The sequence below is a fragment of the Salmo salar genome, chromosome ssa20, assembly GCF_905237065.1.
Source record: "Salmo salar chromosome ssa20, Ssal_v3.1, whole genome shotgun sequence".
NCBI classification, from domain to species: Eukaryota; Metazoa; Chordata; class Actinopteri; order Salmoniformes; family Salmonidae; genus Salmo; species Salmo salar.
Genome location: NC_059461.1, coordinates 47,169,151 through 47,186,776, shown reverse-complemented (window position 1 = coordinate 47,186,776; position 17,626 = coordinate 47,169,151). Strand labels below are relative to the sequence as shown.

General features: G+C 47.3%; 1 protein-coding gene across 1 annotated transcript in view; it reads right to left on the bottom strand.

The window, feature by feature from the left end:
• LOC123729216 (glutamate receptor ionotropic, kainate 4) overlaps positions 1–17,626 on the bottom strand; it is a 494,511-nt gene that overhangs the window by 76,382 nt on the left and 400,503 nt on the right. The window contains exon 9 of the mRNA XM_045703471.1: positions 1,978–2,139. Within this exon, the coding sequence (XP_045559427.1) occupies positions 1,978–2,139 (162 nt within the window). The remainder of the gene's footprint in view (positions 1–1,977; positions 2,140–17,626) is intronic.

Genomic DNA, 17,626 nt, shown 5'->3' with positions numbered 1-17,626 from the left:
GGTAAACACACACCGATCTTCCATTCTCCCTGACGCCTTGGGTCCGCTCTGGTCGGTCAGTGATGGGTTAAAACAAGCGATCCCCAAAATGCCATCCATACAGCAGTCAGATATTCCATTAGATCGTTAGGATCCTCTGATGTGCTGACAGAGGGGAAAAAAAGCCGCACCACTTTCACCCCTACTGGAGCTGGCAAGCCCTGGCTGTTCCAATTACCACACATCCGTCGGGGTGGAGGTGGAAGCGCAGGAAGGGGGATTTGTCCTGTAGACTGTTTACATACAGGCCCCATCCGTGTATGTAAAAACAATTAAAATGCATGATGGCAAAGATTATAGGAGGGAGAGAGGGAGTATTTCACTGTTATATGTCTGTATAATAAACCAATAAGCCCTGGCCCTGATCTGTTGTGCATATTGATATGGGAATATATAGATGATTGTGATGCACAGTAAACAATGAGCACCATATAAGGCCCATAACCATCATAATTTCCATGATATATCTCCTCCTTGCATAGGCCAATGTTGAATTGGACTGCGCTACAGGCAACAGAGTATAAACAACAGCTTGGAAAACAGTAGTTAGAGCGAGTGTGTACAGTGGTTCAGTGTCATTTGGATTCCAGGATGGAAAGTCGATGACAGCAACTTCCTGATCATAAGTCACGATTATGCACCATGTGACCTTAAAGGGAGATGTCACTTCGAAATCAAAGTTGGTCAGGTCTTTTCATACCTCAAAAGTAGTCTAATATCAAAATGAATCCACATCTTACGCCATCGATTGTCATGCATTGAGGCATATACTGTAGCTGGATCTACAAAACAAATGGCCTGGAATGTGGACCTATCTCAAATCATTTTTAGGTTTGAAAATATCTGACACACTTTGGTTGCAAGTCATTGTAACCCCCCCCATCCATTCTTCCTCACCTCACTCTCTTCCGTCCCTCCACCTCTCTCATTCCCATGACACTGCAGCCGAGAGAGAGGGGTCTTTAAAAATGGAACCTGATATGAAAGAGCTCCCTGGAACACTGCAAATGAATAGCAGGGAGAGAAGGTGTAGCTCGCTCTCGCTACTCTTGTTTTATTAGGGGCTCAGAGCTGTTACCCCTCCACTGCTCTTCGTGATCGATCTGATAGACTACAAAATATCCTGTGATTAATTAAAGATAACTCCTAATTATGAGGGGGAAAAAACAACTAGAGAAAAACAGCTGGTTTCTAAAAAAACAGCAGCCATTGATTTTTCAAAATCTTTCTTGAGGGCTTAATTAAGAAACAAAAATTCAATAAACCCAATTAATGAATTCCTCGTCGCTCTCTGATGTCAGAAAACTTGTCGTTTACACAAGTCTGGTGAATTGGGTTAACATTTTTCAAATGCGGCATGGAAGAATGTTATGCTAATGTTATGTACTACACTACCAGTCGCATATTCATTTAGTAAGCATGTGGCAATTAACTAATTTGATCGTTAAGAATGACTAATTAACGACTACACAGACAACTGTATTAAAGGCATAGAAAGACTTCAAGCCTTAGCATTCTTAAAGATCTAATAGCTTGTAATGAAGCCGAATCTCGCAGACGCTCGTGTGGGGATACCTTGTAATATGGGAAAAGAGCTGGAGTGTATTCAGGAGGGTGAACCTTTCAGAAGGTTTCAGGTAGATATTTAGCAAATAAAGGGTTCCCAGGAACAGGATTAAGAAACACTGCTAGAGAATAATATATTTTCTGCATATATCTGAACACTCTGTTTGGTTACAGATGGAAATGTATCTAACAGAGCTGAATTTCCAATAGTACATGCTAGAGTAGACTTGGGAATCATCGGGTCTATTTGTTACATTTCTACCTGCAACATTACAGAACCTTCAGATGTAAATATATTATGGAGATGAGATATGATTGTCTAGCTGCTGAGAAATCCTCTCTGTCCTACATAAACCTGAACCCTGGTCTCACCGGTGTGCCGGCGAAGGGGGCGTGGTCACAGTTTTCCTGCCAGGAACGGTTGAGGCTGAGGAGGAAATCCTGGAAGAAGGGATGTGTTCGGTTGAAGACGGAAAAGCCCAGAATGTTCACCCGCTCACTGGGCACGTCATCCAATCGCAGCAGAGAGAATTCCTGCAGAGGGAGGAGTCAGAGGGTCAAAGGTATAATGGTATTAGGTATGTACAGTGTATGACAAGGGCTTTGACATGTCCGACATAAATCATGTTTAGTTGCCTCGATATGGAGGAGATATGTGAATGAACGGAATATTTAATCAATGTCAGGGAAAAGGGCACATGCTAATCTAATAAGTTTAGCCCCAATTTCATTGAATTACTTGAATGTTCGTTATATTAAGTTCATTAATCCAGATGATTAAGATTCCTAACATGTACACAACCCACGTAATTCATTCAGTGTGCGTGTGTGTGTGTGTGGTGTGTGTATGTATGTGGTGTGTGTGTGCATTAACGTGTGCATGTGTTCCTTTTGTAGTTTAGCGCATATTCATACATGCGTGGGCAGGTGTGTACAGCCTGGAACGAGCCCATGGAAATGTGCTTGGGTGAAAAACAACTTATACTTTGATGTCCCTAAGTTCAGTCTGGTGGCTCCCGAGCGGTGGGGAGGACGTCACCAGAAGGTTAATAGAGATATCAGCCCAGTCACCCTCAGGTGTCAGTGCCAGCGTTACAGTCTATAACAGTGACGCCGCCTGTCACCTCGCTGAGCCCGGGGACAGATATGAAGGGGAGGAGGTGGAAAAGGAGGAGGAGGAAAGGTGCCCAGGCTTCAGACAGTTTAGTCAGAGACAGACTACTCTACAGTGGAAGACAGGAGAGAGGAGGTGGTGTGTCTGTGCTGAGTCTGTGTGTGTGTGTGCGTGTCTGTGTGCGTGCGCGAATGTGTCCAATCCTCAATAAGAGGTGATGGGGCTGGTGAGTTGAGTAGGAAGAGAATCATTCTGAGAACAGGAACCTCACAAGACACCGGCAGTAGCCTTTAAAATCCCAAGGATTAGATAAGGTAGCGTGTTAGCGGGTTCCTCTGCAGCACTAGATCAAAGCCCAACTAGATGCTGGTGCTCTTACAACAAACACTAGCAGAGTAGGAGAAGGTGAGCAGGCCACGGAGGAACAAAATATTTTTCATCAGAGCCCCTGAGGGAGAACAGAACAGGCGAAAGTCCCTGGTGAATTCCCTTAGCATCACTAGCTACAGACCGCAATGCAAACTGGCAGCCTTACGTCTTCCCAATCTAGACCAACAACACAATGCTGTTTAGTGGTGACACAGCTCTTTTTGATTTACTCTCTTAGCCATGTTGTCTCTGTATCTGATTGAAATCAGTACATTTCTGTCCATGCCAGGTGAAGAAAAGCAATCTGAAAAGTTTAAGGCGAGACGCTACACCCCAATCGAAGCTGACGCACTAGCTTCCGATGTTTTGATGTTTTCGAGGCAAACTCTTGGCAGATTGTTTTTGAACTTTCTGCCAAGTGCATTCAGGACATTGAGGACTTGAGATAAATAGATATTGAGGAGTGAAACACACAGCACTTGATAAAAGGAAAGCTGAGTTGAGCCAGAAACAGTGTAATCTCCGTGCTTAATTCTTTATGAATGAGTATTAAAATAAACATGCCGAAAGATTAATTTATTCATTCATTCATTCATTCATGAGAACATTTCCAACATGGACGGAGGTGTTGTTCACAGCCCTGAGTACAATTGGAACTACACCCCACATCTTAAAACATTTAATTACCCTCAATATTTATAATCAATATATTTAATTATGAAAATAGCATAATATATGGGCACTGACCCTTCTTATACGGCAACAATAAAAAATAAACTACGAGTGGAAACATTTTACACACACACACACACACACACACACACACACACACACACACACACACACACACACACACACTTCAATTACCTTCGCGTTACTTTAACCCTTTACACTTGTGGGAATTGGCCTATATGGATATAGATAAATTGAGATGTTTTTTACAGAAGAAATATGGAAAGCATATGCATAACCATGGCAGCAATTAAAAGGTAACAGTTTGGAGATTATGGGACAATTATTAGACTAAAGCTGAGGACAAGAGTTCACCTGACACAACATTACACTGTTGATTTTAAGTGAGTTTTACATTTACTGTTCTTTTAGCCGCATTTGTTGATAATTATAGCTGAAACTACTCTGGATACATTCATTAACATGATCAGAATATTCTTGGAAAGTTTGGGGTAGGTCCAACATAAGACAAAACAATTACAAGGGTTTGAGTGAGAGGTCTAACTGGTGTATCCAAGTGGCTACACACCCCTCCAAAGTGTGCACAGTTCCTAAGTAATTTCAATGCACCTTTATGACTCAAAGAAGTCAACTATAAGGTGTTTTTTGAGCTCTCCTAGCTGTGCCGTTGAGGAACTAGAGCAAGCGTGTCACGGGCTGGCTCGAGGAACAACAGGAGAGGTAGAGTCAGGCGCAGGAGACAGAGAGAGTTCGTGACCACCCTTCTTTATTTGAAGCACTGTACGTGGTCGACAAGGTATAGGGGCGCAGCCCAGAACGATTCTGCGGTGGTGTACACAAAATAAAAGAAACCACTGGCAGAAGGAAAAACTAAATACACGTTCTTACGAACACACAAAACCCGGACAAGCAACACAATCACGTACAACCACATACATCCTACGCTAACCTAAATAACCCCCCCTTACTAATGACTAACCCAAAACAGGTGTGTGCCTACCTAGACCTAACCAAACGAAAGTGAAACAAAAAGGGATCGATGGTAGCTAGTAGGCCGGCGACGACGACCGCCGAGCTCCGCCCGGCCGAGGAGGGGCGCCACCATCCGTCACTGTCGTGACAGTACTCCCCCCCTGACGCGCGGCTCCCGCAGCGCGCCGACGCCGGCCTCGAGGACGCCCGGAGGGCGAGGCGCAGGGCGATCCGGATGGAGGCTGTGGAACTCCCGGATGAGCGCTGGGTCCAGTATGTCCTCCACCGGTACCCAGCACCTCTCCTCCGGGCCGTACCCCTCCCAGTCCACGAGGTACTGCAGGCCCCTCGCCCGGCGTCTGGAGTCCAAGATGGACCGGACTGTGTACGCCGGGGGCCCCCCGATGTCCAGGGGGGTGGAGGGACCTCCCTGCACCTCATTTTCCTGCAGCGGACCAGCTACCACCGGCCTGAGGAGAGACACATGAAACGAGGGGTTAATGCGATAATAAGAAGGAAGTTGTAATCTGTAACACACCTCGTTTATTCTCCTCAGGACTTTAAATGGCCCCACAAACCGCGGACCCAGCTTCCGGCAGGGCAGGCGGAGGGGCAGGTTCCGGGTCGAGAGCCAGACTCTCTCCCCTGGGGTGAACACCGGGGCCTCGCTGCGGTGCCGGTCAGCGCTCGCTTTTTGTCGTACCCTGGTTCGTTCCAGGGATTCCTGCACAGCGTTCCAGGTCTCCCTTGAGCGCTGAACCCATTCCTCCACCGCAGGGGCCTCCGTCTGGCTCTGATGCCATGGCCCCAGGACCGGCTGATAACCCAACACACATTGGAATGGTGATATGTTGGTGGAGGAGTGGCGCAAAGAGTTCTGAGCCATTTCGGCCCATGGCACGAACCTTGCCCACTCCCCTGGCCGGTCCTGGCAGTAGGACCGCAGGAACCTGCCCACCTCCTGGTTTACCCTTTCCACCTGCCCATTACTTTCGGGGTGAAACCCCGAGGTCAGACTGACCGAAACCCCCAGTCGCTCCATAAACGCCCGCCACACTCTGGACGTGAACTGGGGGCCTCGATCTGAGACGATATCCTCGGGCACCCCGTAGTGCCGGAAGACGTGGGTGAATAAGGCTTCTGCGGTCTGCAGGGCCGTAGGAAGACCGGGTAACGGAAGCAGACGGCAGGACTTAGAAAACCGGTCCACAACGACCAGGATCGTAGTGTTGCCCTGAGACGGCGGGAGATCGGTCAAGAAATCCACCGCCAGGTGGGACCATGGTCGTTGTGGAACCGGGAGGGGTTGTAATTTCCCTCTAGGCAGGTGCCTGGGAGCCTTACTCTGAGCGCACACCGAACAGGAGGAGACATAGTGCCTCACGTCCCTCACCAAGGTGGGCCACCAGTATCTCCCACTAAGACCACGCACTGTCCGCTCAACCCCTGGGTGACCCGAGGAGGGAAGCGTGTGAGCCCACCGAATCAGCCGATCGCGAACATCGAGCGGAACGTACTTACGACCCACTGGACACTGCGGAGGAGTAGGCTCCGTCCGTAACGCCCGCTCGATGTCCGTGTCCACCTCCCAGACCACCGGTGCCACCAGGCAGGAGGCTGGAAGTATGGGAGTGGGTTCGGTGGACCGTTCCTCGGCGTCATGGAGACGAGACAGTGCGTCGGCCTTAGTGTTCCGGGAACCTGGGATATACGAGATGTTAAACCGAAATCTCGTAAAGAACATCGCCCACCTGGCTTGACGCGGGTTCAGTCTCCTCGCCGCCCGGATGTACTCCAGATTGCGGTGGTCAGTCCAGATGAGAAAAGGGTGACGTGCCCCCTCAAGCCAATGTCTCCACACCTTCAGGGCTCTGACCACAGCCAACAGCTCCCTGTCCCCCACATCATAGTTACGCTCCGCCGGACTCAACTTCCTAGAGAAGAAGGCGCAGGGGCGGAGCTTTGGGGGCGCCCGAGCGCTGGGACAGCACGGCTCCTACCCCAGCCTCGGACGCGTCCACCTCCACTATGAAGGGCAAAGAGGGGTCCGGGTGCGCCAGCACCGGAGCGTCGGTGAACAAAACCTTCAGACGACTAAAGGCCCTGTCCGCCTCCGCGGACCACTGCAACCGCACCGGGCCCCCCTTCAACAGTGAGGTAATGGGAGCCGCCACCTGACCAAAGCCCCGGATAAACCTCCGGTAGTAATTGGCAAATCCCAAAAACCGCTGCACCTCCTTCACCGTGGTGGGAGTCGGCCAATTACGCACGGCTGAAACGCGGTCACATTCCATCACTACCCCTGATGAGGAAATGCGATACCCCAAGAAAGAGACGGCTGGTTTGGAAAACTCACATTTCTCAGCCTTGACGTATAGGTCATGCTCCACCAGTCGCCCAAGCACTTTACGCACCAGAGACACATGCTCGGCGCGTGTAGTGGAGTAGACCAGAATGTCATCGATGTACACCACTACACCCTGACCGAGCAGGTCCCGTAGAATCTCATCCACAAAGGATTGAAAGACTGCGGGAGCATTCTTTAACCCATACGGCATGACGAGGTACTCATAATGGCCAGATGTGGTACTAAATGCCGTTTTCCACTCGTCCCCTCCTCGGATACGCACCAGATTATATGCGCTCCTGAGATCCAATTTCGTGAAGAAGCGCGCCCCGTGAAATGACTCCATCGCCGAGGCGATGAGAGGTAGTGGGTAACTGAAACCCACTGTGATGGCATTTAGACCTCTATAGTCAATGCACGGGCGCAGACCTCCCCTCCTTCTTCTTCACGAAAAAGAAGCTCGAGGAGACGGGTGAGTGAGATGGCCGAATGTATCCCTGCCTCAAGGACTCAGTGACGTATGTCTCCATAGCCGCTGTTTCCTCCTGAGACAGGGGATAAACGTGACTACGAGGAAGGGCAGCGCCCACCTGGAGGTTTATCGCACAGTCTCCTCGTCGATGAGGTGGTAATTGGGTCGCCTTCGTTTTACTGAAGGCGATAGCCAAATCGGCATACTCTGAGGGAATGTGCACGGTGGATACTTGGTCTGGACTCTCCACCGTAGTCGCACCGATGGAAACTCCTATGCACCTGCCCGAGCACTCATTTGACCACCCCTTAAGAGCCCTCTGTCCCCACGAAATCTTAGGGTTGTGAGTGGCTAGCCAGGGAATCCCTAGAACCACTGGAAATGCTGGGGAATCGATGAGGAAAAGACTAATCCATTCCTCATGACCCCCCCGCATTACCATGACCAGAGGCACAGTGACCTCCCTGACCAGCCCTGACCCTAGTGGTCGACTGTCTAGGGCGTGCACGGGAAGGGTTGGTCCAACTGGACCAGGGGAATCCCTAACTTAGCCGCGACCCCACGGTCCATAAAACTCCCTGCTGCGCCTGAATCGACTAGCGCCTTAAACCGGGAGTGAGGGGAGAAACAAGGAAAGGACACTGACACATACATGTGACGGACAGGGGGCTCTGGGTGAGGCTGGTGCTGACTCACCTGAGGTGTCAAAGGAGCGCTCTGCCTGCCCTCTGGACTCCTAGGGGAGTCTCCCCAGCACCGGTCCACAGTGTGCCCTCTGCGACCACATGAGGTGCAGGAGCGACCTCCCCTCCAGTCTTCCTGGCTGCTGCCCCCCTATCTCCATAGGCGTGGGAGCAGGAGGACTGGAGGGTGGAATGAGCAGGGCCCGGGTCGGACGTCCGCGGGCGGCCAGCAGATTGTCCAGTCGGATGGACAGATCCACCAGTTGGTCCAGTGTGTGGGTCGTGTCCCGACAGGCTAATTCCCGGCGGACGTCCTCCCTCAAACTACAACGGTAGTGATCTATAAGGGCCCTCTCATTCCACCCTGCTCCCGCGGCCAGGGTCCGGAACTCGAGAGCGAAGTCCTGCGCGCTCCTCGTCTCCTGCCTCAGGTGAAACAGCCGCTCACCCGCCGCTCTCCCCTCCGGGGGATGATCGAATACTGCCCGAAAGCGGCGGGTGAACTCTGGGTAGTTGTCCCTGGCTGAGTCCGGACTGTCCCACACGGCGTTTGCCCATTCCAGGGCCTTACCCGTGAGGCAGGAGACGAGGACGCTGACGCTCTCCTCCCCGAGGGAGAGGGACGAACGGTCGCCAGGTATAACTCCAACTGGAGCAAGAAGCCCTTACACCCAGCGGCCGTTCCATCGTACTCCCTGGGGGGAGCGAGTTTCACCCCACTGGTACCGGGTGCTGTGGGTGCTGGTGGGGGCGCAGGCTGTTGGCCTGCCGAGTTCAGGGGGCCGAGAGCGCGTCGGTCCCAGCTCTCCAGGCGCGCCAACACCTGATCCATGGCGTTCCCCAGCCGGTGGAGCAGGGTGGAGTGTTGGTCGACGGTTTCCTCCATGGACATGGCTGGCGCTGAAGCTCCTGCTGACTCCATTTAGTTACGGTACGTGATTTCTGTCACGGGCTGGCTCGAGGAACAACAGGAGAGGTAGAGTCAGGCGCAGGAGACAGAGAGAGTTCGTGACCACCCTTCTTTATTTGAAGCACTGTACGTGGTCGACAAGGTATAGGGGCGCAGCCCAGAACGATTCTGCGGTGGTGTACACAAAATAAAAGAAACCACTGGCAGAAGGAAAAACTAAATACACGTTCTTACGAACACACAAAACCCGGACAAGCAACACAATCACGTACAACCACATACATCCTACGCTAACCTAAATAACCCCCCATTACTAATGACTAACCCAAAACAGGTGTGTGCCTACCTAGACCTAACCAAACGAAAGTGAAACAAAAAGGGATCGATGGTAGCTAGTAGGCCGGCGACGACGACCGCCGAGCTCCGCCCGGCCGAGGAGGGGCGCCACCATCCGTCACTATCGTGACAAAGCGCACTTGTAGCTTTATTTGGAACACAGGCCTGCCTTCCCGCCATCACACAATTACTGTTGTTTAAAAATGGTCCATTATAAATCGCAATCTGGGTCAGGTGGGCATCATTTGAAATGTTGTTCTACTGCCAACTTGACTAGCTAAAATATTAAATACAATCTTACAGTGTTTGGCTTTCAAAAGGCAATTCAGAGAAGCAGATCACCATTTTGATGGGTATGGAATGGATTCATGAGTGCCTTCAGATGCGTGGTACACACCTTTTATTCACAATACAACAAACATAGGCTCATTCTGTTCAGGACGACCCAGGGTATAACACCATGTCATTTTGTAACTGTACATCAAACATTGCGATCATAAACGTTGACACTGTATTACATGAGTTTTATGATATGGAAATGTGAAGTGCACATTTGGACTCACGGGTGTTTGGCTTGCTTGTATGACATCAAAGTGGTATTTATTATAATCCTCAACATCTCATATTTCAAAATACATCGAGTACTCTTAATTTACAACATTTCCCTCACTCAGACAATTAGTGGGAAGGATGGGGGCAAATTCTTGTCACCCGCAGTGCTCAAGTTCAGAAAGGCTGTCAGTCAAAACCCATACAGAGCTGTGAAGAGGAGACCCTGAGCTCTGACGTCATGTATAGCATGTTACTGTACAGTCACTGCTGTTCCAATTTAGGGGCTTATCAGTGTCCAAATCTGCCATTTTCAACCCGTATACAGTTACAAGTGTAAAGGGCTACGACATTCGAACAGTTAAGTTAAAGTCCCCACCACACCTTTATTGACTACCATTTGCGCGCTGATAACAGTTTCATGGTCTTCCCATCACTTTTCCCCAGTGTATCCTGACAAGCCCAATGGGATTGGCCCCATGATTACTCTTTAAGTGCACTTTAACAGATCATTAGAAGAGGAGCCCGTGCAAATGAGATGGTCATTAAGTGTGCCCCTCCTGGGTACAGTCAAACACATGAAACACAAGGTCACCAAATATCCACCGGCGGCGTCTGGAGAAACCTAGCTAGCAAAATTGATACTTACTTTATTTATTTAAATAACAAAGTTATGAAACGCCTAATTCCCCTGTGTGGAAAGGTAATTGCCCTCTTACACTCAATAACTGGATGTACCACTTTTAGCTGCAATTTATATTTATATTTTTTATTTAACCTTTATTAAACTAGGCAAGTCAGTTAAGAACAAATTCAATTTACAATGATGGCCAACCAAAAGGCAAAAGGCCTCCTGCGGACACGGTGGCCTGGGATTAAAAATAAAAAATAAATACAATATAAATATAGGACAAAACACACATCACAACAAGAGAGACAACACAACACTACATAAAGAGAGACCTAAGACAAAAACATAGCAAAGCAGCAACACATGACAACACAGCATGGTAGCAACACAACATAACAACAACATGGTAGCAACACAACATGACAACATGGTAGCAACACAACATGGTAGCAGCACAAAACATGGTACGAACATTATTGGGCACAGACAACAGCACAAAGGGCAAGAAGGTAGAGACAACAATACATCACACAAAGTAGCCACAACTGTCAGTAAGAGTGTCCATGAATGAGTCGTTCAATGAAGAGATTGAGATAAAACTGTCCAGTTTGAGTGTTTGTTGCAGCGAACTGAAAAGAGGAGCGACCCATAAATGTGTGTGCTTTGGGGACCTTTAACAGAATGTGACTGGTAGAACAGGTGTTGTATGTGGAGGATGATGGCTGCAGTAGATATCTCAGATAGGGGGAAGTGAGGCCTAAGAGGGTTTTTATAAATAAGCATCAACCAGTGGGTCTTGCAACGGGTAAACAGAGGAGTTTACAGAGGAGTATAGAGTGCAGTGATGTGTCCTATAAGGAGCATTGGTGGCAAATCTGATGGCGGAATGGTAAAGAACATCTAGCCGCTCGAGAGCACTCTTACCTGCCAATCTATAAATTATGTCTCCATAATCTAGCATGGGTAGGATGGTCATCTGAATCTTACCTGCCAATCAATTAGTTTGGCAGCTGGGGTGAAAGAGGAGCGATTACGATAGAGGAAACCAAGTCTAGATTTAACTTTAGCCTGCAGCTTTGATATGTGCTGAGAGAAGGACAGTGCACCATCTAGCCATACTCCCAAGTACTTGTATGAGGTGACTACCTCAAGCTCTAAACCCTCAGAGGTAGTAATGACATCTGTGGGAAGAGGGGCATTCTTCTTACCAAACCACATGACTTTTGTTTTGGAGGTGTTCAGAACAAGGTTAAGGGTAGAAAAAGCTTGATGGACACTAAGAAAGCTTTGTTGTAGAGTATTTAACACAAAATCCGGGGAGGGGCCAGCTGAGTATAAGACTATATCATCTGCATATGAATGGATGAGAGAGATTCCTACTGCCTGAGCTATGTTGTTGATGTAAATTGAGATGAGCGTGGGGCCTAGGATCGAACCTTGGGGTACTCCCTTGTGACAGGCAGTGGCTGAGACACCAGATTTTCTGACTTTATACACTGCACTGTTTGAGAGAGGTAGTTAGCAAACCAGGCCAAAGACCCCTCTGAGACAACAATAATCCTTAGCTGGCCCACAAGAATGGAATGGTCTACCGTATCAAAAGCTTTGGCCAAGTCAATAAAAATAGCAGCACAATATTGCTTAGAATCAAGGGCATTGGTGACATCATTGAGGACCTTTAATGTTGCAGTGACACATCCATAACCTGAGCAGAAACCAGAATGCATACACAAGAGAATACTATAGACATCAAGAAAGCCAGTCAGTTAATTACTGACAAGTTTTTCCAACACTTTGATAAACAGGGAAAAATAGAAATAGGCCTATAACAGTTAGGATCAGATTGATCTCCCCCTTTAAATAAAGGACAAACCATGGCTGCCTTCCTAGCAATGGGTACCTCCCCAGAAAGGAGAGACAGGTTAAAAAAGTTGGAGATAGGCTTGACGATGATATGGGCAGCAACCTTAAAGAAGAAAAGGTCGAAACCATCTGACCCAGATGTTTTTTGGGGGTCAAGTTTAAGGAGCTCCTTTAGCACATCGGAGTCAGTGACTCATTGGACTCAGAGGAAAAAGAGGGAGAAGATTCGGGGATAGTCGCATTAGAAGGGGTGGGAGATGAGGAAATGTTGGACGGGCAAGGAGGCATGGCTGAGTCAAATAGAAATCCTGACTTAATTAAGTGGTGATTAAAGAGATCAGCCATGTGCTTCTTGTCAGTAACAACCACATCATCAACATTCTTTTATTCAACCAGGCAAGTCAGTGAAGAACAAATTCTTATTTACAATGACGGCCTAGGAACAGTGGGTTAACTGCCTTGTTCAGGGGCAGAGCGACAGATATTTTTACCTTGTCAGCTAGGGGATTCAATCTAGCAATCTTTCAGTTACTGGCCCAACGCTCTAACCACTAGGCTACCTGCCACCCCTACATTAAGGGACATAGCAGCTGAGAGGAGGAGGGTTTATTCTCCAGGTCTTTAACCGTTTTCCAGAACTTCTTGGGGTTAGACACACAAAGAGAGAACTGCTCCTTAAAGTAACTAACTTTGGTCTTCCGGATAGCCTGAGTGCACTTATTTCTCATTTGCCTGAACGATAGCCAGTCAGCCTGAGTATGCGTGTGCCGAGCCTTTCACCAAATGCAATTCTTGAGGTGGAGTAACTCTGCAAGATCATGGTCGAACCAGGGGCTGAACCTGTTTTTAATTCTCATTTTCTTTATGGGGGCATGTTGATTAACAAGAAATTGTGGAGTGGTTGAAAAACAAGTTCTAATGACTCCAACCTAAGTGTATGTAAACTTCCGACTTCAACTGTAAGCAAGCGTCCCACCTAGCCCATAGAGGTTAACAATACCACTGAAAATATCAAAAAAGAAGGTCCAAGAGTCTTCGACAGAGGGGATCAAGCTGATTCTATACCCTTTTACAGAGGCCAGTTCATAAAGGAAGGCTTGCTCATTAAAGTTTTTTAGCAAGCATCTATGACAAATCAGGACAGGTCGTTTCACTGAGCAGCCATTACGAACACAGGCTGTAAAACTAAGGTCATTACAGAAAACACCAGACTGATACCTATCAGGATTATTTGTGAGGATAACATCGAGGAGAGTAGCCTTTTCTGGGTGTTTGGAGTCGTACCTTGTGGGATTGGTAATAATCTGAGAAAGACTTAGGGAGTCCCATTGATTTAGGACTTGGTGAGGTGGTTTAAGCATGTCCCAGTTTAGATCACCTAGTAGGACAAATTCAGACTTAGTGTAAGGGGCCAGGAGAGAGCTTAGGGCAGGTAGGGTACAGCTGGTGCTGATGGAGGACGATAGCACGCAGCAACAATCAACAAAGAGCTATTTGAAAGTTTAATCCTTAAAACCAGCAAATCAAATTGTTTGGGGACAGACTTGGTAGAGACAATCAAGCACCGAAGGTGATCCTTGGTAAAGATTGCCACTCCCCCACCTTTGGAAGATCTGTCTTGCCGAAGAAGGTTATAACCAGAAAGGTTAACATCAGTATTCAAAACACACTTCCTTAACCACGTCTCAACACCAACACATCTGGATCGGAGCTGTGAACCCACACTTTCAATTGATCCATTTTTGGTACTAAGCTTCTAGCGTTAACGTGCAGAAAACACTGGCTTTTGCGAGAGCAGAGGATGGGCATAGGACAGGGAGAGCTCTGTAGTGCTGATTTATGACATCTGAATGTGCATCAGATGGCAGCAAGATCATATTGTACAATAATTTCATCAGGTAACATGAATACAAGGCCGGCGAGAGGTGGTTAGAATAGGATGGGAGGCCAATAGAGAATCAGACTCCCGACTGTGGGAACAAACAAAGTCTGTCCAACGGTTGGGTAAAGAATGTTTGTAGTCAACAAAGTATGCAGGAGTCATGAGGCAAATAGCAAAATAGCAAAATGCACAATAAAATAATAAAATATATAAGGACCTGGGGCTAGCCATTGTAAATTCAGAGTCTCTCGCCCCAACAGTGCGTATGTGCTGGAGAGAGGGGTGAGTGTGGTGGAGGTACCTGTACCAGACAGGGGGAGACAGACCAGGGCAGACGGTGAACAGATCGCCAGGTGGAATCCAAGAAGCAGTGCAGCAGGCAACAGGAGTAGGTGTCACACCCACTTGGGAGGAGCTTTTATTTCTGGAGGCAGATTTCTTGTAGAAAATGCCAGTGAATGGTCTTTGAACAGCTGCTTCAGAGGACGCTTCAAAGACTCCTGCCACTTGTTGGGCCCAAAGGCCTCAACACCTTTTACTTCACACCTTAGTGCTAATTGAATTTGTATCTGGTCTGTCCTTGCAAGCCTGGGAGCCTTAACTCACCATTCAGTCCCCATAAAATAAAATATATCATTGTAATGTACTTTATTTTTCATTTCTTTCATTTTTCGTTTTCTTCTTGGCTTTCATAATAGCATCAGACCAAACACTACTCACTCAGTTCCAGGTCTTGGATGCTGTCCTCAGGTCTCTGCTGTATGTTTGCTAGAGCACCCTCTGTAGAGCTTGAAAACAGGAAACCTTGGAAGCAATAATCTCTCCAGTTCATTTTGGTCAAAATTAGGTTGTAGTTGTTGTAATGACTGCAACCAAATGCTTCCTGTAGTTGTTGATCAGTCTAACACATTGCTGTGGAGGAATTATGGCCCACTCTTGCAGAACTGTGCGACATATGTGGGTTTTCAAGCTTGATCTGCTCGATTCAAGTCCTGCCATAACGTCTCAATTAGGATTAGGTCTGGACCTTGACTAGACCATTCCAAAACTTAAAATGTGTTGCTTTTTAGCCATTTTCATGTGGAATTGATTGTGCGTTTTGCTGCATGACCCAGCTGCGCTTCAGCTTCACCTCACAGATGGATGGCCTGACATTCTCTGATACAGAGTATAATTCATGGTTCCTTCTATTAAGGAAAGTCATTTAGGTCCTGAGGCAGCATCTCCAAACCATTAGACAACCACCACCATGTTTGACCGTTGGTATGAGGTTCTTACTGTGGAATGCAGTGTTTGGTTTTCGCCAGACATAACGGGACCCATCTTGTCCAAAAGGTTTACTCAGGTTTTTCCAAAAAGCACCTGGAAGCACGTGGATCAAGACTCTTGGAAGACTGTTCTATGGACAGGTGAGTCAAAAGTAGAACTTTTTGGACAACATGGGTCCCATTACGCCTGCCGATAACCAAACACTGCAATCCACAGTAAGAACCTTATACCAACGGTCAAGCATGGTGGTGCTAGTGTGATGGTTTGGGGATGCCGCGGCCACGTGACTCAGGAGCGATCCATTTTCATGTACCTAATAAAAGCTGAAGTGCATTCAGAAAGTATTCACACCCATTGACTATTTCCACAATTTGTTGTGTTACAGCCTGAATATAAAATGTATTAAATTGAGATTTTGTGTAACTGGCCTACACACAATAGCCCATAATGTTAAAGTTGAATTATGTTTTTAGAAATACAAATTCATTAAAAATGAATAGCTAAAATGTCTTGAGTCAATAAGTATTTAACATGATTTTTGAATGACTACCACATCTTGTACCCCCTACATACTGTACACCAAATCACTACAAAGATACAGGCATCCTTCCTAACTCAGTTGCCGGAATGGAAGGAAACTGCTCAGGGATTTCACCATGAGGCCAATGGTGACTTTAAAACAGTTACAGAGTTTAATGGCTGTGATAGGAGAAAACTGAGGATGAATGAACACCATTGTAGATGTAAAGCACAAGGCCAAATATACACTGGAGTAGCTTAACAAGATGACATTGAACGTTCCTGAGTGGCCTAGTTACAGTTTGACTTAAATCGTCTTGAAAGTCTATTGCAAGACTTGAAAATGACTGTCTAGCAATGATCAACAACCAACTTGACAGAGGATGAAGAATATTTTTTTTTAAATGGAATCCATTTTGAATTCAGACTGTGACACAACATTCAAAAGGCACTCGCACATCTGAGCAATCTTGCTGCAGGCGCATGGCAACAGTTGAAACAGGATGAAGGAAAAAAGGAAACCGCACACTGCTCTTGATAGTATCACTGATATTTAATAAGCTTACGTATCGGCCTAACGGCCTTCGTCAGAGCTTTTGTGAATTTTCTGAAAACAGCACATCTATGTAGACCTAGCCCCACCCACATCCGTTCCACGTATGGAAAGGGGTTGGAGGCAAAGGAAAAATAAATAAGTGCTACCAAACATAACAATATGCATTTCACAAATATTACAAAAGTGTATAGATAAGACGCATTGAATACGTCCATAAAATCACAATGAGGACATAGCAAGTTTTCATTAATCATTGGGTACATCATACGAAAAACAGAGTAATCTTAAACTGTAACACAACAAAATGTGGAATAATACTTTCTGAAGGAACTGTACACACGTATACATGCACGCACACAAAACCCTCACCCACCCACCCACCCTTCCTCACCTGACCCACAACCCGCTCCAACCCCCTCACCCTCACACACACACATCCCTACACACATCCCTGCTTGCATAAAGAGCAGCAGAAAAGACAGAGAGTAAGTGTGAGAGGTGGGCCAGGCAGGTTGGCCCCGGTGGCCTCCAGCTGACAGGCTGGCCATGGGCCTCCTGACACAGCCTGTCACCTGGAGAGCAATCAGAAACGAGGTGCTGGGCCAACCCGCTGTTCCCCTGCTGGCACCTCCTGGACCCTCTTAATAGCATATTCTGAAAAACACAGGCATACTAACAGACACAAACATGCGTGCAGACACATGCATGCACGTCGCAGACAGGCAGGCACATTTACATTTACATTTAAGTCATTTAGCAGACGCTCTTATCCAGAGCGACTTACAAATTGGTGCATTCACCTTATGATATCCAGTGGAACAACCACTTTACAATAGTGCATCTAAATCTTTTAAGG